Source organism: Gobio gobio (genome assembly GCF_949357685.1).
Source record: "Gobio gobio genome assembly, chromosome: 8".
NCBI lineage: Eukaryota > Metazoa > Chordata > Actinopteri > Cypriniformes > Gobionidae > Gobio > Gobio gobio.
Window position 1 is genome coordinate 18,844,063 of NC_137114.1, and position 22,820 is coordinate 18,866,882.

General features: G+C 39.1%; 1 protein-coding gene across 1 annotated transcript in view; it reads left to right on the forward strand.

Annotated features, from left to right (window-relative positions):
• Window positions 1-22,820, forward strand: part of robo1 (roundabout, axon guidance receptor, homolog 1) — a gene marked incomplete at its 5' end in the record, with an annotated part of 366,802 nt that overhangs the window by 112,972 nt on the left and 231,010 nt on the right. Inside the window, one exon of the mRNA XM_079823622.1 lies at window positions 17,396-17,482. Within this exon, the coding sequence (XP_079679748.1) occupies window positions 17,396-17,482 (87 nt within the window). The remainder of the gene's footprint in view (window positions 1-17,395; window positions 17,483-22,820) is intronic.

Consider the following 22,820-nt stretch of genomic DNA (forward strand, 5'->3'; position numbering starts at 1 on the left):
ACTTATTAAAACTGTAATAGATATTTTTGTTGTTTTGTTTTTGAAAGAAGTCTCTTATGCTCATCGAACCTACATGTATTTATTTATACAGAAAAGAAACTATTTAATTTAATTTACAATTTAATATAATGTTTTTCTATTTTAATATATATATTTATTCCTGTGATCAAAGCAGAATTTTAATCAGCCATTACTCCAGTTTTCAGTGTCACATGATCCTTCAGAAATCATTCTAATATTCTGATTTGATACTTCGTTATAAATATTGAAAACAGTTTTAAGTGCTGCTTAATATTTTTTTGGAAGTTGTGATATTTTTTTTTCAGGATTCATTGATTAATAAAAAGTAAAAAAAAAAAAAAAAACCTCAGCATTTATTCAAAATAGAAATCTTTTCTAAAGCCACGTTTCCACCGCCGGAACTTCCACCAGGAACTAGGAACTTTGGGGTGGTATTCGACCGCAGGGGCCAGGGTCTAAATTAAGTTCCAGGTAAAAATTTACCACTCAAAGTCCCTGCTCGCGAGGTAGTACTTTTTCAAAGTTCAGGATCTTTCGGTGGTGGGACATGGGCGCTGAACATGCTGATTGGTTGACTCCACGCAGAATTTTTTCCGCTATTTTTAAAAGCCTGTTGCGGTGCATGCGGTAAGAGTTGTTTGCTATTCGAATCAACAATGGAGTTTAAAAAGTAAGACAGTGGACTGACGACGAGGTTCAGGCTTTATTAAGCTTATATGCAAAGGACGAAATCCAGCAGGAACTTGAAAGTCGCACGCAGTCCTACGTCACTGGACTAATTTTACTTTGATTGTGATGGAAAAGCAAACAGCAACAGGTCTGGGGGAAAAAAGTTCCTGGGACAAATTGTTGCGAGTAATTTCAGTGGAAACGCGGCTTAACAGAATGATTTCTGAAGGATCATGTGACACTGAAGACTGGAGTAATGGCTGATGAAAATTCAGCTTTGATCACAGGAATAAATTATATCTTAAAGTGTTTTAACATAGACAACCATTATATTAAATTGTAATAATATTTCACAATGTTTTTATGTATAAATGCAGGCTTGGTGAGCATAAGAGACTTCTTTCAAAAACATAAAAAATAGTAATGTTTCATAACTTTATTTGTGTCACATTTGTTAGCCAGCAAAATACAGGGTTGTATCTTAATCCATTCAGCTTAAAGTTAGCAGATCTGATTCCTCTGTGTGTACTTTGCGTGAATATGTGTAGAGAGTTAGAGAGGTGGGTGTCTGCTGAATTACAGTAACATCTGTTTTGCGATGACACCTATTATTCATACTGGAACACAAACCTCAACGAGGTCTTTATCCAAATGAATGGTCGTGTCTGCCAGTAGGATCTGTCAAGGGCACATTATACTGTTACTGTGTGACGTTTAAACCAGGGATATGAAGCAGTATGTGTTGTAATCGTACACGGGTTAAAAGAGGTCTCCGTAACCTGAAGGTCAGGTCACGATGCCGTCACTTCGTATAGCATCCTCCAAAAACTGACAGCTGTGTGGAATGTGTATTTTTTTTCTAATGTTTTCTAATGAGATGCGCCTCATTCTGATGAAATATTTCAATTTGTTTTATGACCTGTAATTATGCTGTCACCAGTCAACAGTCCCTTCAGCAAAGACTCAAGTAAAAACAAGTTCAGGTTTTATTATGTTGATGGGCCCTAAAGAGTGTGATGACAAAAGAGGCTTTTGAAAATACATTGTTTTTTTGTTTTCTTGTAAGACAATAAGTTTGCATTTTAAAGCGTTTTCCCAGAGTTTTGACAGATAATATAAAGAGTGAAAACAAAGCACATAACTTCAATCCAGCCTGATGTGTAAACTTCCTATTTCATTATTAACGTCAATGTACATTTTACATTTACATTACATTTAGTCATTTAGCAGACGCTTTTATCCAAAGCGACTTACAAATGAGAGCAAAAGAAGCAACTAGAACAGTCAAGGGCAACAGTATGCAAGTGCTGTAACAAGTCTCAGTTAATCTAGCACAGAACACACAGGACAGAATATATATATTTTTTTTTCTCAATGTACTAAAGTCACAACCTCAGTCAGACTCAGAAACAACAGATCATTCATAACTCATAAATTGAGATGCACCGGTCGACCGGCCATAAATCGCAACCGGACGGTTTTTAGCTCCAAACACATGATTGGCAACTGGCAGGCTTTTTGTTTTATTTTATTTTTAAATCTTTGTACCAGATGAGCACACAAACTGCATTGCAATAATTTCCCAAAATGTCATTTGTGTGGGAATATTACGATGTCTGTAAACAGGACAGGCCAGAGACGGGACACGCTAAAGACAAACGCAAAGAGGAGAGGAGAGCACAGCTGCGCCAGCAGAGAAAATACTGTACCAGGCACAGCAAAGCTCACTGTTCGCGATGCTCGAAATATTGGAAGGGAAATATAAATATTATTGAATTGGGAGTGAAGTGTTATGAATGTGTCTCTGATGGGAACTGACTGTCTTCAGAAAATTTTCGATGGCATTTTTACACTCTGTATAATGCCTATTAAAGAAGGGTTTATAAGCGCAGCGCTGCTTCGTTTACGTTTTATCGCTGCTGTTCCATAAGCGCCACCTACTGACAGAGAGTGAATTTGTATTTTCATTCAGCCCGTCTGCTGTATTTCTTTTGTGTAGGTATGTTTTATGTAGCATAATTTCACAAAGCTAAAGTCGAACCATTATTTTTTTGCTTTAAAGGTGCACTGTGTACATTTTAGCGGCATCTAGTGGTGAGGTTGCGATTTGCAACTGCCCACCCCTCCCTTTCAAAGCACATAGAGAAGCTACGGTGGCCGACACAGGACAAAGACTTGTCGTCTGAGACAGCAGAGAGTAGCTAGCGCTCTGTAGAGAAGTTTTTCCGTTTAGGGCTACTGTAGAAACATGACGACGCAAAATGGCGACTTCTCTGTAAGGGGACCCACGGTGTATGGAGATAGAAATGGCTCATTCTGAGGTAATAAAAACATAGCGGTTCATTATGTAAGGTCTTTATACACCACTGAAACCATAGTTATGTATATTATATTGCATATCTGTCAATAGATCCTCATACATACTACACACTGCACTTTTAAATCTTGAAATTATAAAATCTAATTTAAATAAAAAAACAACTGTCCATGCTACATGTGTGTAGTATGGAAGCTTGTTTACTACTTAAATGCAATAATTGCAACTTTTTATCTCACAATTGCAAGTTTATATCTCACAATTCTAACTTTATAACTTGCAATTTTGACTTATTTTCTCAGAATTGTGAGATATAAACTCGCAATTGCGAGTTATATATACTGAGGCAAAAATGACGGAAGCTTGTCTCCGCCACAGAATAAAAAAAATGTAATTGGGTTTTTTAATTTATTTTTTTTATCTCACAATTCTGACTTTTACATCTGAGTTTACATCTCGCAATTCTGACTTCACAATTGCATGTTACAAAGTCAGAACTGCAAAATATAAACTCACAATTCTGACTTTTTTTTCCTCCAAATTGCAAGTTTATATCTCGCAATTCTGACTTTAGAACTCGCAATTGCAAGTTTATATCTCGCAATTCTGAGAAAAGTCAGAATTGTGAGGTATAAACTTGCAATTGCTTGTTATAAAGTCAGAATTGTGAGATTTAAAAACATTTTTTTAATTATGTGGCAGAAACAAGCTTCCATAGTTTGAATCGGGATTAAAATGATGTGGTTGCCTCTAATTTCAAATGCCTACAGATATTTTTGGGCTGTATTATAGTAATATACAACAAATACATTTGCATAAACAAAGAGAAAAATTGACAACCTGTATCGGAACTGGCCCATTTGCTTGTAAAAAAAATCAGCAATTGGAATCAGCCAATAAACATCATGATCGGTGTATCACTACTTACAAGTGCACTTTAAGGCCTAATAAATCATATCATCATGAGATATTAAAGACTTGTGAGTGGGCTGCAATCCAACAAAAAGCTCATAGAATTCAAACTCTTAAATATTTTGGCTGGTTTTATTGTGTCGCTGAAAGGTTATTTGCAATATTAATTTTTAAGCTGTACATTTAGGGTTTGATGATTATTCATCATAATTTATATAATTTGTTTTATAATTCATAATCTGGGTTTCTCTGATTGCCCACAAACGCCTTCCATCATCCACTGCCAGAAAGCATAAACCATTTATGCAGTGTTGATATACAGTCAATTCTTTACAAAGTAAATCTTTCAGTAGGAGTTACGCCCACTCTTTCCCACAGTTCCCCTCAGGTTAAAGATGGCAATTCCATTTAACAGCATCGTTCTCCTTCAGCTGAGATCTGAAACCGAGGAGCTTGAGGTCTTAGACTCTTTCCTGGCATGTCAAGACAACAAAGCAACGTTTCAGGTGGTGGTTTGGGTCCTTTTCCGGATTAATTGCTCTTGAAGGGATGCAAATTATGCTTTCGTAATGTGGTCTCAGTGACATGCGTATAGATGCACATGTTTGTGCATGTAAGTGTGTGTGGAAAAGGCAGATAGGCTCTTGCTGTTTGTTCAGCTTGCCTGACTCTGGATCAGATGGCTGGTGAACTGTGACCAGCTCTCAACCAAAAACTCACACTGCAATTCATCTTAAATTGTAAATTAAAAGCTTTGATTGATCTCCTTATTTTGCGTGAATAATTTGAAGAATTTTCAGTTTGTTTTAAGATTTATCATAATGATCCTGTAGATCGTGACCATTTCCAATTCATAATTGTCTGTTAAAGGGATAGTTGAACCCATAAATGGAAATTCTATCAACATTCAGTCGTGTTTACCAATATATATATATATATATATATATATATATATATATATATATATATATATATATATATATATATATATATATATATATATATATATATATATATATATATATATATATATATATATATATATATATATATATATATATATATATATATATATATATATATATATATATATATGAGCAATATCACACTCGTAGCAATGTGATATGGCTGTATTTCATCATGGCTGTGATTGCATGGAGTGTGATAGTGTTTATTCAACAGTTACACAGTACAAGTGTGTTAATAAATAAGAAACAACAACAGTGTCTTTAAAATCTCTTTTGTGCGGAACCACTTCCTTCCGCCACAGATTCAAATCTCAAGTTCACAGTTGAGCCCAAGCCTCCGTTAATAATTCTAAAACGTCACTTTAGAACTAGTAACGGAGGAACGTTGAGTAGCTTCATTAAAGTAAATGAGAGAGAGATCGACTAAACGAGTGTATTACCTGCATCTGATATAGCATTCTTTCTTCAGGTCAACCTTATATCCATAAAAGCGATATGTTAGTCTTAGTATCCTTTTAACAGCAATGGGGATTTCTATGGAAGCTTGTTTCCGCCACAGAATAAAACATTTTAACAGATAATTGTGACTTTTTATCTCACAATTCAGACTTTTTTTATCAGAATGTGTGTTATAAAGTCAGATTTGCGAGTTATAAAGTCCAATTCTGAGGGAAAGAAAGACTGACTTTAAAGGGGTCATGAACTGCCTTTTTACTTTTTTTTTTTTTTACTGTTGTCTGAGGTCAACTTATGACGTTCGAAGGGATTTTACATTCAAAAACATAATGAAGAAGTAATAGGCTATTTTCTGCCTTGGTTTTGAGGCTCTCTCAAAGAACGCTCAGATTTAATGGGTGTGCCGCACTGAAGACTTGGAAGTAAACGCCCACGGCTAGGATTGGATTGGAGCTCATTTAGATTTGCATATTTAATGAGCTTTGGCTCCCCAGCCAGCATATGTGGGAATTGTTTTGAAAGTGTGTGGGGAAAATGCACAACCGGAATGAATCGCCCACAGGGCTCGCGAAACATCGTTATCAAAAAAACACAATGATTCATCTCTCATCCACCCGCGATTGAACGGAATGTTTTTTTTTATTTTTTACTTGGCCCAAGAGTGAACGCACATCAAGAAAGGAATGTTATTTCACTATTTAAGACAGCCATGCTTACGTTTTGTAGCCTGTCTGAAAAACACAGCCCTAGGACCGTTGTTCTTCTTCTGTTGAGGCGGTGCTTCACTACACTGAGACGTCATAGCCGGGCACATTCTGAGATCGAGCGTTTGTTGGGCCTGGTGTCAATAAAAGCTTTTCTTTGACTAACAAGGACGTTTTCAGCTCTGAAACTTACAGGATATTCTTATATTACAATTAACTTTTATATATCAAAAGCTCAAGGGAAAGTTGATTTCTCATTTCATGACCCCTTTAAATCTTTCCCTGCCACACACGGAATTTTCCGGGTTTCCACTATTAGACGCTAGGGGGCGCTATTACGCATCTTCTGAATGAGTAAAGAATCTCCTGATCAAAACACAGGCGAAGAAGGCACAAAAAAACAAGCGGTCGTATGTAAGCAGATGCAACGTGATCATCAACATTAAACATTAAATATCAATCAAACCTAATGTTACTGAATTAAATGTCATCCCAGAACGAGCTATAGGACTGAGCAAGCATTAGGGGTGTTGATGGACTCGATCTGTGTTTGATTATCGCTCTGAATCTGATCTGGATGTAGTCTTTGACAAAAACATATTTCTTAACTTTTTGTTCAAAATGTTGCTTTTTTATGAAACGTACCCATATTTAAGTGTTGATAAAAAAGGAATGCATGAAGCTAGAATGAAACAGGTTTTATGTTTAAAAGCAGAGGGTCTGTTCTTTTGTCTGATATATTGCATGCTCAGATATTCATACAACAAAATATTCTATGGGCCATTACATTTTTGTAAAATGATCAAAAACCCTGGCGGTGGCTGGCAACTTTTTTTTTTTTTTTTTAACGCTGGCGGGGAAAGAGTTTTCAATTCAGACTTTATAACACGGAATTACAACTTTATATCACGCAATTCTGAGGAAAAAAGTCTGAATTGCGAGATAAAAAGTTGCAATTATCTTTCTTACTGTTTATTCTGTGGTGGCTCTTCCATAGATTTCCCACGACAGTGCTAGTGTGAAACTAATTGTGAAGAGGTTTCTGTGTGATATTAGTAGAATATTGCATGGCTGGAAAAGGCTCTCAGCCAATCAGATTCAAGAACCAGAAGTTACTAGATTTCTCTCCGATTACATTGAATGTGGAGGATTTTGAATGTGACAAGATGATTGACAGGGCTGTTTAGGCGGTGTCAGGATGCACATAACTGAGCAACAGAGCGGCCCGTTAAAGATGCAGTTATGATGAAGTAGTATCAGTAGTAAGCTTGCCTACTATTCTGCTACACACTCAAAAATATGTACTTTTCTTCACAAAAAGGGGTATCGTATGAGTAGACGATTTAGGATGCAGCATGAGTTTTGCACCCCTAAATTAAAGAATGCCCATATAACATACTCATTTCAGTATGAGCGAGGTTATAGAATACTTACAGTAAAAGCCATCTTTCACTTTCTCCCTCTTTCTTTCTCACACATGCAAAGAATGTGTCATCATTAAGCAGAGATTCTTTCAGGATGAAACCTCGACTCTTTTGCCCACAACAAAGTGTGGCGGTGGTTGAAGATTTATGCGATTCAGACATGAACACAGGGTGGAGAAACGCAGCTTCAAAGACTGGAGCTCTGGTGAATTAGCCGAGGTTCTGTCACAGCCTTAATAAATCTAGAAGAATTCCCCTTCTATTGTCATGTTGGCACTTTGCTAATGATGGCAGTGGTGTGAGGCTGGAGGAGCGCTTGTACTGTTGAAAGGCCTTTTCGAACAACATTGTTTTTGAAGGACCATGACCTTGAAGGAATGCACTGTGGATCTCGGACCCAGTGTTCAGAATGAATGTCTCTGTACAAGGGCTTTATACGGTGCAGGATAAAAAAAAAAAAAAAAAAACTATTAGGACGAAATAATTATTTACACTACTGTTCAAATGTTTTTGAAAGAAGTCAAGTACACATTGCTTTTAAACCTCAAATGTAGGCTACATTAAGCTCTACTTTTCCCCCTTTTTGTCCCTTTTAAGCTTTGAGATGGGCCAAGTGACATTCCTGGTGGGCCGGAGTTTTGACATTATTAAATTTTTTCCTCGTAAAAGATTTTGTAACTATTTTATAACAAAAGGAGCAGGTCTTAAAAGGGAAATACACACGGCTCAACGCTAAGGAGTTTACTGGTTACTTGCCCTACCAAAATTTTAACTGGTCCCACCACAAAAATAAATAAATAAATAAATAGTATTTTAATAAATAATGTACAAAAAAAAAAACCCACTTATGAACAAATTGCAAGCAATAGCACAAATAAATACAATAGAACAAAGATACAAATGAAATAAACAGATTTCAGGTGGGTCTACCAGTATTCAGTACAAAATACTATAATGTATAAAATAAATATATATTAACCCTTATTAAAGCTAAAGAAGTTAATCAGTCATGAGCAGAGTTTTAGGCTACTGTCACTTTAAGACCAAATGCACGGATCTGACACATATCAGATTTTCTCCCAACTGTTTGCATTCATTAAGACTTTTTATTTTAACTCAAGACTGCTTACGAGGATACTCGCCAAAATTGCCATTTTGACATAATTTTGAGTGTATTTGCCGGTTTAAACGCAAGACACAAAAGAGAACTAATTTCAGTTGTGGGGTGCTTTTCTGTTTATGCGCAGTGTATGAGTTTCTTTCACGTCTTCTTCCGCGTGAACGGTTTAAAACTGGTTTAATGTTTATGAAGACCGCAGTCTCGTTCTAATACTGCTTTCTAGTTATTAAATAACAAGTTGAATTTTGATACCAAGCGGCCGAAAACCATGATCTCCCTCAAAATCTGGAACTGAATTGAACATCGCACCAATTTTAAAATTGGTCGTTATTCTGTGTGGGGCCAGGGTGGAGGTGGGCCTGCCTTTTATTCAACCCTCTACAATGCGAGTAAAACATCACTCTGGGCGATTAAATAATATCTATCATTAGCCATTGGCTAATAAATTCTCAGATTTTACTCCCAAGTGTGTGTGTGTGTTAAATGCTAAGAATAAGTTTAGCATCTGAATGAACGCTTGAGAGTTTCGCTCTTGTCAAGTGATCTATACGATTACAAAACAGCTCATCTGACGTACCGTGAACTCTAGTGTGAAGAACTCCGTCGCTTTGCCGAGCTAGTTTCTCACACACAAATGTGCGCGCAAGAGAGAGAGAGAGAGAGAGAGAGAGAGAGAGCGTGAGAGTCTTACATACCACACAAAATCGACGCGCTACATGTTAACAATATTCTTTGTTGTATTTTCCTGTCAAAATGACGGAGTTCATTTTGAATTATTCAGCTTTGAAGAACAAGCAGAAGATATGCCGGGTTTTTTTCCGGTAGTGGGCGGAACTAATGCGCAAACAGCAATCTCATTGGCTGGCGCTCATCTTTTCCTGTCCCTGTTTTGATTTCAGCAAATCAGTTTGAGCGAATGCTGTCAACGTGATTAATATTCATGGACCCAGCAGCTCATCAATCCTTAGTGCAATGTATATTATTATTAGTAGTAGAATTATTATTATTATTATTATTATTATTATTATCTTTTAATAATATAATATAATTACTATTATCAAATTTTTTTTTACAGAAACACCAACAATATCTTAAGCACCACCGCCAGTCCAAAGTTCAGTTAAATGACAAATATGCATTAATACATGCCTTCCAACAGTTTTAGTTCTAATGACTGAAGTTCTATCATTATATAGTGCTTGATTATCATAACATCATAACATAGTCTAATGCTGACTGATGTTGAGCGTGTATAATATAATAAAGTATATCAGTCTGGTGACTAAACAAAAAAATGTACTAGCCAAAGGCGATTCTATTGCCAAGGTGTGCGTAGTGGGTTGTTATTCTTAATACAACGAACAATGAAAGAATGACATTGATTAGTGTCAAAAGCGTGATTTGAACTTCATCCGCCAACTTGAGCACCAAGGCTCAATGTGTTGCACCGTTTTAGTGGCACACGAAATGGCTTCTAAGTACACAATTGCCTTCAGAGCTCCAAAAATGTCCTCATAAAATTGAAGAAGAGCTCAGAGTGAAACCTCGCAAAGCGTGTCTGTCAGATTGAAGGTGGTTTGTCCTTGTGGAGAGCTTCATCATTAATCATGGTTGTAACTCTTGGCTTTTATGACACTGCATTCAACAGCTGTGCCCTTTCACCACGGTCTTCAGGCCCTGAAGTGGCTTTCATTTACTCGCCACAGAAGAGCTTATTGTACTGAAGCCTTTAACCTCCGTGGCCTGAGCGATGCCCATCATGGGCTCTGTTTAGCTGCGTGAGACCTCGCCAGCTGTTCTGGCTTTCACAGGCCTGCCGTGATTTTGACGTAGATTGATAGGATTATTCCTACGGCACTTGAAGACGTTATGACCGCAGTGACTCTGTGAGCCACAAGCATTCGCTCCGCCGCTAATCAGACGTTCTCCTTGGCGAATTCCTGGCTGCTTTTTTGGACAGTGGTTGTTGGGTGTGTTTCAGGTCAACTTGTCAGCAGATGATTGGACTTATTTGTCTGGTGTTCACATTCTTAGTTGAGTATGTGAACAAGTGGATATGTTATCGCTACATCCAACCACATCACTCAAAGGAAATGAGGTTGGGAGGCTCTTCAAAGCCATTATTCATAGAGAGTCATTATTTTGTTACCAATTAAACAATATTAGCTTTCTTGTCTTATGCCATTGACCGGCAGTGAACATATGCTTGGCATTTCCGACACTTAACCACAGGACGGGTTCAAATGGGCATCGGATTTGAGTTATTAGAGATGCACTGGTGTATCGGCCGGCAATATTTATCTGCTGATTTTTGATTGATTTAAATCCATCAGCATATCGGCTATAGCATGAAAAAGGCTGATAAAAATGGTTTTGATTAACTGTGTGAAGACACGGAGTTGTATAATGTCTGGTGCATAATCCAACGTGTTTCTAAAATAATTAAATACTTGCCAAAAAAAAAGAAGAAGAAAAACTTTTTTTTATTTGACTAATGATAGAGATTATTGTTGGTGATTAATATACTTTATATGCACACATGCTTGTTACATTTTTTTTAAATATCTCAATTGTTTCTCTTATAAAGCAATGAGATATTTTAACGATCTGAGTGTATGGCACAGGTGCACTTAGGGCGTGTCCGAATCCACTTTTGCTAGTTTAACGAAGGAAAAACCGGTCTTTGCGCCAGGCACATGGCCCAAAAGGGTTGTCTCTATTCTTTTAATGAGTCATGGGTGTGTTTTTGACGTGACGTGCAATAAACCAATCAGAGTCTCATCTCCCATTACCTTTAAGAGCCAGTTGTGCTTGTGCCACGGCGGATTCATTACATGGCGGAATTTGCGAGCGGAAAGACTGAACACTTCTCCCGAGAGGAATCCTTTTATTTTTAATATTTAAACATGTTTGTGTGCTGCTGCGCATCCCTGTGCGTGTAATAAGCAGAGTGTACGCGTGTTGTGCATCCACCTAGAGGTGCATATTACTAACGCGCCCTTTAAATAACACAAAAAATACTGCGCTATTGACTTTTGTTGCTGCACTATTGACCAGGTTTTTGTTATTTATGTTTTTTGTCAAAATAGGTACGCACCAACAATGCGGCTGAACACACCTCGTTTTCAGACCAGCACGCCCATGGGTGAACCGATGGGCGCTAGTGCATTTGCTATTTAATCAACGTGACACTCGACGTAAAAATGATAACTGCGCCGAGCTGAAACTAGCAAAAAACACTTGCATCGTGCATGGCGTTGCATTGCGCCTGGTGTATGATAGGGCCCTAAGTAGAAAACAAATGGAAACTTCTTGCTTAATGTTCCTGATTCTCTTTTTGTTTTTTTTTCAGAGAATGTTTCACTTTTCTTCTGGTTAATCTCAAACTGTGATTTGATTCGCCATTTATAGCAATGTTTGAAATCAAAATGAACTCTGTATCAGATTTTCAGTATACTGTGTACTTTTCAGTATACTGTTATTGTATGTCAATTGTTTCATTTGTTTCTATTTATACTTCTCTTAAGGCATCTAAGGAGACATTTGAGACTTTTATTGTAGAAACTTTACTGAAACGTAACTAAGAATTGCATTAAATTTCATGAGCTAAAAGCAATACAATGCGGGCCAATACTAACAACCTCAGAAGCACTATAGATATGTCTATGGCCACAACTTTATTTAATATCTAGATGCCAGACGGTCTGGTTCCCCTAAGCTCTCTGAAACCACCCTTTAATTTCTCCTAACCACCTCTCCCCCATTCTCTGTCTGTACGTCCCTTACAGAAGGAAAACCTCTTCAGTAGTCTCTCATTATGATGCTTGGTTTCCTGCCCACTGTGTGGACCTCATCTGCATAATCCCTCCCTTGGTAATTTTCAATAATATGAGAGTTAATCAGACCCACAGAGAACCACGGCCCCTGGTGTGGTCCGGCTGGAGCCCTGATGAAATCCACTGATGGGCTGCTCTCTCAAAAACCGGATCTGGTTGCAGTGCTTTGCTAAGGCTATCCTCATTATTATTGCTGCTTGTACTTTGAGTTAAGGATTTGAACAAACTCACAAACTCCTAACTCTAAGTAACCCTATTGTATAATGTTGATGATAATTCTTGCCTAATTTAAATGTAGATATAAATTTTTTTGTTTGCAACATATTCTCACTCCCAACTCACTTCTCACTTTTTTATTTACACTGAGACATGTTTGAGCATGCAACTCAACCACACTCTTAGACCTACCCATATGTGTACTATATAATATAAAACATGCTATAACAGGCAGATATGACTACTTCAGGCACAATTTATTCAAAAGTACAAATATTCCAAGTCCCGAGGCCAAACGATTGATTTGTGTGAGGAACAGAGGCAAAGACAATCACCGTCATCATCCACCATCAGGCTCAGATCATTTGCACACACATTAAATAATTTCCACCAGAAGAAGCATTACGTCAGCTTAGATTGTGAAATGGCATTGTCTCTCGTGTGTCGTGACCGATTGTGTAATGCTAATGTTTGGGTGTATCTTTTGAATGAGATAAGACTGTGTGTACTTTTATACAGGTTTTTTGGTCAGGTTTTGCAATACATACCTGTGACTGTACTTTATTTGCTCTAAAATATCAATGAAAAAATAAAAATGTATAAAATGATTTCCTCTTTTACAAATGCAAAGAATTAAATGTGTCTTGATCTGATGCATAAGGCAGACAACTGAAAGCAATAGAGTACCTTGTACAATGAAAAATGGTGCTAAAGGGGTACCCTGTGCATTAAAAAGTGATGCCAAAGGGTCCTGACCAAGCGTCATTATGTGACAAACTGAGAGTGAGAACGTGTTGAAGTTTTGTATATTTGTACAACATTGTGAAAACGATCGCCGTTCACATGGATCTGCGAAAATGACAAAAAATGCTGTATCATTCATGCCAGGACAGTAGTTGGCGATGTTAGCATTTATAGACTGAAAATGTAATACGCATGCACATGACATCACCCTTTAAAAAAACAACAACCTTTTTTTGTAGTTTATTCAGAGACAATACCGGTATCCTTTTAAAAAACGTGCACTTTGAAACACGTTTTCAAAAGCTCAGGGTACCATGGGGGAGCCGGAAGCTCAGGGTACCATGGCGTAGCCGGAAGCTCAGGGTACCCTGGCGGAGCCAGAAGCTCAGGGTACCATGGCGGAGCCGGAAGCTCAGGGTACCATGGCGGAGCCGGAAGCTCAGGGTACCATGGCGGAGCCGGAAGCTCAGGGTACCATGGCGGAGCCGGAAGCTCAGGGTACCCTGGCGAAGCCGGAAGCTCAGGGTACCCTGGCGGAGCCGGAAGCTCAGGGTACCCTGGCGAAGCCGGAAGCTCAGGGTACCATGGCGGAGCCGGAAGCTCAGGGTACCCTTGCGCAGCCGGAAGCTCAGGGTACCATGGCGGAGCCGGAAGCTCAGAGTATCATGGCGGCTTGGGCAGTTCAGGGAGCCATGGATACATTTTATTTATTTATTCTAAAAAAAAACAGATTAGAGCAGTTTGCACCAGTTAAACTGTAGGTGTGTTGTTCTTAACTGGTTGTTCTTAACAAGCTGGTTAATATGATTATTATTGCAGGTATCAAGCAATGCTATTAATTTATGGTTTTAACAGATCATTTAAACAGGTTTCCAGCTTGATCTAATGTTATTTTCAGAAGAGTGGTTACATTCTGTATCTTGTAATCAAATGTTCTCCGTGTGTGCGGCTTCAAAGAGAAAGTGTGCTCTCTTCTTCTTTTCTGCAGACCAGCAGCTGTGTCCTTCCACACAATCTTTCAACATAATCTTTGGTAATTTGCAGTCTGGGTGCGCCATTCACATATTTCTTTCTTTCTGCATATATTCATTTGTGTCCAATCCTAGTTCGGTCACGTCACCCCTTTCATAAGTCAGGGCCTTTTAGCTTGACCACAAATGAGAAATTGCTATCAAAATAAAGTTAAAGTATACTGATTAACATGGTCGTTCATTTTTCTTTATAGTTCCTTTGCCCTCTCCTGTCTTCAAAAATAATTAGCTGACTGATGGCTAACCCAACAAATGGCCTTGATTTTTAAAGCCAATAAGATGAACGAATCCAATTGTTGTGGTTGTGTTTATATCGGTTGTCTGGGTCCACTGTTATTGAGCTAGTACATCACCTTCTCCTTAAATCAATAAAGCCAGAAATCGAGAAAGCAGGCTGTGTGTTTGAAAATGAGAGCAGAGCCAGGGTGCATGGGGAACATCCTCCTAATGTGCCCATGTAGACATGTCAGCTAGCCGCATAAGGTTCGGTTTAATTAGTCATCAGGGGAGGCAGGGCATTTTGGATCGGATTGTGTGGATCAGGGCCATTTGAATATGAGGGAGCACCAGGTTTTTGCTTGTGTGTCCTCCAGGGCATCTGGGCACACCACCTGTTAATGAGTCGTGAAGTATTCACCCTCTAAGCCCCAAAATAAAACATATCCTACTGTCAGTTTTGGAACATGAATATTCATGCATTGATTATCCTTGGGGATATACAGTATCTGTACTTTGTGCAAATATATTTGAGCTTTCTATGTCAGTTATATTTTTTTTTAGGTCAATGTCTTTGTGGAGCATGTCTTTGACCTGAGAATTGGTTTGGTAGTTATATACTGGCCCACATAGAATCTCATAAGCTTTTTCTCATTTTCTCTATCAGTTGTTGGAGGAAATTTGTGAAAATGAAGTAATCTGACACATTTCATAGGTTTTTTTTTATTTTAGAGGTGAAATTAGGTGTAAATATTCAGATTATTGAATTACAGTTGTCAGACATTTAGAACAAAATATGTATATTCAGATGGAACAAAAATTGCATGAGAGCGATGTGTAAATATCTGTAAAATGGAAGTGAGAGCAGATTTGTTTGCTGAAAGTATTAGCAAATTATCTAAAATAGTTGATTTGTAGATGTAAATTTGTTTTTCATTGATAGAAATTTGTGTGTAGTAATTTTGTGAAGAATGGTTGATCCAATTTTTCCGAATTCTGTGGATTGCGCTAATTCATCTAATTCGCTAATTACGCTGTGTAGGGCTCGCTCCCCACGTGCATCAATGAGCCTTGGCCGCCCATGACCCTGTCGCCCTTCTTTGGACCACTTTTGATAGATACTGACCACTGCAGACCGGGAACACAAGAGCTGCAGTTTTGGAGATGCTCTGACCCAGTCGTCTAGCCATCCCAATTTGGCCCTTGTCAAACTCGCTCAAATCCTTGCGCTTGCCCATTTTTCCTGCTTCTAACACATCAACTTTGAGGACAAAATGTTCACTTGCTGCCTAATATATCCCACCCACTAACAGGTGGTGTGATGAAGAGATAATCAGTGTTATTCACTTCACCTCAATGTTATACCTGATCGTTGTATGTTCGAAAATATACTTCTATATGCTTTAAAAAAAAGACAATGGTGGTCTTACTATGGTAAAACTATGGCAATGTCAATATGGTGTCTATACACAAACAGACAGACTTATATGTGTTTGCATGCTTGATGTTAAGTGTTTGTGAACGTCCGTGAACACAGAATCTGTTCTTTAACATTGTTAAAAGTGTTGTATTTTGACAGCTTGAATGATCCCAACAAAAGCTAAGATAGCCAATGGTCTCTTGACGGTCACAACCTTGAGATTATGCAAACGCACTCAGCGAGGTGTTTGTTGAGAAACGGCCATCTCAGCATTTAGCAGGCTAAAAGTGTCATTTCACTAAACGCATCAACTCAACAGAAGAGCTGGCTAGTGTGGCCCAAGTCATAAAATAGACATTTAACCTCTCCTGAAATTCATTCAAGCACTCAATTATGACTTTAAAATGTCGAAACAGTGGCACTGTTTGCCAGAGAGCTTTAGCGACAGGGTGAACGAAAGGACAGACAGTGGTCACACTTCGCAGAGCCCTAAGTGCTCTCCAATGACTTCCTTTTGTTTTGCCTGTCTGCTGTTTTATCTCCGTAAATGATGCCGATCTTCATTCACGGTGCATGACGGTCCTGACAGGATGCTTCCCAGTCATCTGGCCCATTCTGACCCTCTTTATATTAAACAGGCCCCTTCACCTCCCCTCATCCCAAATTAACCCCCTGTCAGTGCCCAACAATGGAAGTGGGCATGGCCCCAGTCTGATTTATCCCACACTTCGCCATGATGGGGGGCATCTGCCACACCCCCTGCCCGGTCCTCCCTTTCTAAACCCGGCGTAGAGGAGGGCTGTCAGTCTATCTTCCAGAAAAGCGACATGCGTTGATTGGGGAATTAGTTTAGTCAATGACTGTATATAGAGCTAAATAGGGTGTGTGTCAGTGACTTTGTGTGTGTATCTGCAATTGGTTCGTCCTAGTTCTGCCCATGTGCTTCTATAGGACCGTCTGCCGCAAAAGGGCACACATTGTCACTCCTCAGACATACACCTAGACGTTCAGGGCTAACTGCACCTCTTCAGGCCGGTGAAGAGAAGGAAAACGCCATATTTAGGACTCGCACTCTTGGGATTCTCCAATGGATTAATGGCTAACAACTGAGTAACACCTTGGAGCTTCTATATATGGTGTTTTGAGGAAGTTTGCAGTGATTTCTTGATATGACAATGCAGTTTGGAGGTTGGAATGGCAGACAGAGACTTCTTAAAAGTCACTGTCTGCAGAGCCTAGTACTGCTTATCTGTTGGTATCAGGGCTACTGGGGTGCTACCATGTTGCCGTTGGCCCAGTACTCTTTGCTCGAGGACTCAGAGTCTGTGTTACTTCCAACAGACACGGGGACTCAGGAGGGGACTAGCAATAGGGCCACAGAGGCCCCCACTGCAGAACACGATGATGACAACTCTCTGGGCTACACAGGTACTGCTTTTTTTTTACCTCAAAATAATGCTTTATATTTGCCATGGAACTTCTCTCAAATATCTTATTCAAATGTGTCATTTCATCTCTTCCTTGAGCTTTTGACTTTTTGTAAGAAAAATTTGGAGTTGCCGGTGAAAACACGAGACGTTTTTATGCAGATATGACCTGTTTCTGATCCAATTATTGCATGTTCTTCTGTAGAGTCTTTTATTCTGCCTGGCTTTGCATGGATGGCTTTGCATAACCTTCACCTTGGGTTTGCTGGTGCATCTGTATTGAGCGAGGTTTTCCCATTTATAAACCGTTTGTATTCTTTACAAATGTTACTTAAGTCAAGCTGTGGAAATTGGACACCCTTTCCATGTTATTTTAGTGACAGAAGCCATGAATGCTCTGACACTTGTGACTTAAAGGAGTAGAGTCAGCCAGAACCTCAATTTCCAGATTAAATGCACTCCGATGAGATGAGTCGATCGGCGAGAGAAGATCCCTGACCCTTTTTGCTTAAGTGGAAATGGAGTTCACCTTCTTGGGGCCCGGTGGGGCCAGAGCAGAGAATCTCCTGCAGTGTGTAGTGTTATGTTTAGAGAAAGCTTGCTAACATTTTGACCTTCACTGGAGAAACAAGTCGATAACTGAAAAGGCGGCTCTGACTACGTGGGTGATCCAGTGGAAGACAAGAATAGCTGGTATAGAGCATAGAGAATGACACTACAGCCTCGAGAGAGCACTTCCTTTCAGAATCTCACAAGGACAGAGATACAGTACAAATGATACTTATTGCCTGCCTGACTATGGTAGAAAAAAGGTACAGAGTATTGTTGCAGACATTTTTAACATATTTTAGTTCTTTCATTGACTTAGAGTTTTATAGTGTTCGAGGCATATAATGTTACATATTGTCGTCAAACTTTTTTATGTCTCTTCTGCTACTTTCTGCAAACATTTTGAGAGCTCTTTGTAGATATTACTGTAGTGTCAGAGCCTACCTTCCTCCATACGCTACTGTTTAAAAGTTTCAGTATGGTCAGTAAGATTTTTGTACAAAAACATGTTTTTGAAAAAAGTATTTTATGCTCACCAAGGCTGTTTTAATCGTAATAATATTCCACAATATTACTGTTTTCTATGTGGATATATTTTTGTATGTATTTCTGCGATGGCAAAGCTGAATTTTCAGCATCATTACTCCAGTATTCAGTGTCACATGATCCTTCAGAAATCATTCTAATATGATGATTTGCTGCTCAAAAAACTTTTCTTATTATCAATGTTGAAAACAGTTGTACTGCTTAATATTTTTTGTGGAAACTGTATTTTTAAAAATTGAAAGTTCAAAAGAACAGAACTTCTGATCAATTTAATGTGTCCTTGCTGAATAAAAGTATTAAAGGCACAATATGTAATTTTTTGCCACTAGAGGTCACTTATACAAAATAAAGGCGTAGCTTAATGACAGCTGTTGGAAAACAATTCGATGGGACTCGGGCAGAAATCATATTCATGGATGAGCTAATGTATTAAAGATGTATTAACGTTACTGTAGTATGAAGCAGGGTGGGAGCGGAACAAGGCCGCTGGGGTGATTGCTAATGAGAGAAAAGCACAACATGTGGCTTGTTGAGCTTTTATTATAACGCAGCGCTGTTTTTCATATTAGATACATTTGAGTGTGTTGAAAGTTATGTTATAATGCTACTCTGTGTGTTTTCTCGGCAGAATTACTCACGGTAAATCAAGAAAACCAGATTTAAACAATAAGACTACCGTATTTTCCGGACTATAAGTCACACTTTTTTTCATAGGTTGGCTGGTCCTGCGACTTATAGTCAGGTGCGACTATATATCAAAATTAATTCATACTGACTGACAAGAATAAACATTTAGCTACGTCTAAAGCTGCGAGTGGGGCTCTATGCTGCTCCTGTTGCCTACCCCTGAAAAAATGAACTGAAAACAACTGAAAACGGAAAAAACTGTTAACCGAAACATTAACTTAAAGACAACTGAGAAAGACTGAACACAAACGAAATGCCCCCCATGAAGAAAATCCTACTCTGCAAATTACAAACTGCAGGTAGTAAAATATGCAGCCGAAAACGGTAATCGAGCAGCAGAAAGAAAGTTTGGAGTGCTGTCTCCGCACTGCTTCTGCCCTGCCAACGCTTGCGCGTGCGGTGTGAAGCTGGCGATATAGTCCAGTATAATGCGACTTATAGACCAGTGCGACTTATATATGTTTTTTTCCCCTTCATGACGCATTTTTTGACTGATGCGACTTATACTCAGGAGTGACTTGTAGTCCGGAAAATACGGTAACTGTGTTGAGCTATATAACAATGATTAGTTTTCTGGATTTAAACATTCTTGGAAACATTTGGGATAATGTAAGTACACAAGTCAACAAATATATAACATTGTTCTAGTGTTTTTTGTGTGGATATTTTAATAAGAAAATCATACATATATATTTTTTTAATGGTAGTATAATTAATGTAATTATTTCAATACTGGATTGTAGCAGTAATAGTTTAAAAGGCTTGAAAGCTAACTATTTTACCCCAAAAAAGGTTTCTATAGAAAGTTCCAGATCAGTCACTTATGATGTCCCATTATAGTTAGTATGCTGCCATAGAAGGCAGCTGCCTATGTAAGTATTATTTAATGTATTTTATTTAAATATTTTAGCTCAATAGGATTTGGAGCATGCCTGTAATCTGTGTAGACTATTATTGTGCAGAGAATGGCTGTGTAGTTTTGTCTCAAAAGCCCTTAGCCCCAAAAAATGAGCATTGTCTTTATTTTGTAGAACTGTTTCCTTATACAAATGGAACAGATCCCTTGTGTAAGCACTGACAGGCTATTTATTTCAACTCTTTGGAAGAGAGACTGCAGGGAAGTAGGAAAGGTCAACACGGCAAATGTTTGTCCAGACATCTGTGCATGGCTTTTCAAATTTATGCCATGAAAGTGTAATGTACCTCTTCGATAAGGGCAAGAGGACCCCTTGCCCTTATCGAAGATTGAATCTTTGAAATAGAATGAAAAGCTATGTATTGAGTGATATGATAAAGTATTTCATCCGTTTGTAACGCATAGTCTTCGTGCATCTTGTTGCAACTACACTAAATATACTGTCAGGGTACAATATGCTGCGTAATCCTTGATGTCCGGTGGTTCCATATGCACCTGGTTGTCTGGGTGTGACAGTCTGAGGCCATGTTTACACTTGGCATTATGATGCATTTTGGTCGATCCGATAACAAGTGGACGACGCTAAATACAGGTGTAAACGGCGTCTAAAACATTTTGAGCTTCCACTTCCAGTGGTAGTCGAAAAACGCATTCAACTGGATTGCTTTCATAGAGTAAACTCTTATGAGGTCAAATGCGTTCCAACAGCCACAAAAGAGCTCCTACTCTCCGCCTACTAACCAAACGCATAAAATTTATGGGAAGCGAGCTAGCCAGGCTGATTTCTAAAAGCTGCTCCTCTCCAAGTGTTTTTTCATCATCTCTGGTTGCGTAGGAAATCTGAAAATGCCTATTTATTTATTTACATGCCCATAGACCCTCCCCTTGAAGAAATCCGGACAGAAGTGGTTGAAAGTGGACAAAAGAGACACCAGGTGTAAACGGGAGTGTCTCCCTCCTCTACTTGTATCTTAGTACCAGCTGTAAACAGGGCCAAAGACTGAATTTTCTATTAGTCCCGTCTCCTGTGCATCCTCATTACAGGGTCCTGCTCAGGCCTAAAGACCTGACCTTGAAGGCCCCACAATCATTAGTATGACTGCCTTCCTAATGCCCTGTATTATTAGTGGCCGTGGTTTCTAGCCTCGGGGATGTGTGAATGCAAATCTCCCACACGTTCAGGGTTAAAATTTTCCACCCCTCATGGAACACAAGTACTCTTACAATGGAGCTTATCCACAAAGAATATTCCCCACAAAGCGCTTGCTTCTCCCTAGGGTGGAAAACATGCCAAATGCAGGTCCTTCCTTTAGGTCCGAACTCACTTGAGATGTAATTACCTCCACCACAGTCAACCAGAGGGGTTTCTCCACAAGAGGAGAGGATGTGGGCACTTCTTATATTCGTTTTACCCCATCCAATCTCTTTTCAACACAAATCCCGGAGCTTAACTCTCCCCGTGTACTAGGAAATAGGGCCATCAGGCCAAACTCTCAATGCTGAACCAGGCTAATTCTGTCAAGAGTGACTGGAGTGCTGTGGAGAATGAAAGGAGAGGACTAGTTGGAGATAAGAAGCTGGTGGTGCTGAGGCTCTCATTATTCTGCAACACGCCTGTTTGGAACGGGATAAAGAATTTAAATTTGTTTATTATTGCCGCTGAGATTAGTATGGGTGAGGGAATACAAAATGGTTTCGTTGCCAAGTGCTAGCTAAGCGCCATTTGGTACACAAGATGAAATAGCCTTCAAAATTCTAGAGTAGACGCTTTTAAGCTTGAGTCATAAGTGGCATGCACTTTCCTGAAGGGAAAAGACAGGGTGAAAAAGAAAAGTTCAACGCCCCCCTTTTTATGTTGAGTCTGGAGGTCCATATGGTCCTCTCATGAATGTCAAATGAGTTTCTACCTGATTGGCAGATTTGAAAAACCGTGTCCTGGTTCCAAACCAGCATATCCAGAAATGCTGACATGTAGCTCAGAAAAATTCTGATTCGCACACGACATTGAGTAGTGATGCTATATTTAAAATGCAATTTCCACAGAAATGACAACCTCCATCAGTTTATTTGAATATGACAGAACCCCCCCAAAAAAACCTCCAGTATCAACAACAGTACTTTAAAACTCTCCAAAACTTTCCGAACAAGGGGGTGGCTGGAGAACTTTTAAGCAGTGCCAGTTGCCACAGGCAAAGTTACGAAAGTGCATCCAAACAATTGCACGTTTTTACTTTCCCTCTGTATTTCTCCCACATGCTGTTTTGTCACGGAGGAGTGAATATGTTCAGCCATCACGGGCCGGACTCTCTGCTCGCTGGGGCATGAGAGTATGTGGAGGGTGAAAGTTCTCGCTGAGTGTCATAAATCTGCATGGCACCTGCTCCCCCGCTCTCCTTCGGCGCGTGTTGTGAGGTCAGTGGCACTGCATAAGCCGTACATCATATTTATAGTGCTCATCGCTGCAACCTGCGTGTTTTGGCAGCTGACAGCAGCAGGAAGACAACCCTTGCAGTGTTTCTGTCGGAGGAAGGACGTGTTTTTAAAAGCAGAGGACGTGAGAGAGGGAACGTAAGAAGTTTGGGAGGTTGAACATTGGAGCGTGTGGGAAGGAGAATGAGGTGAAAAGTAACTTTTTGGGCCA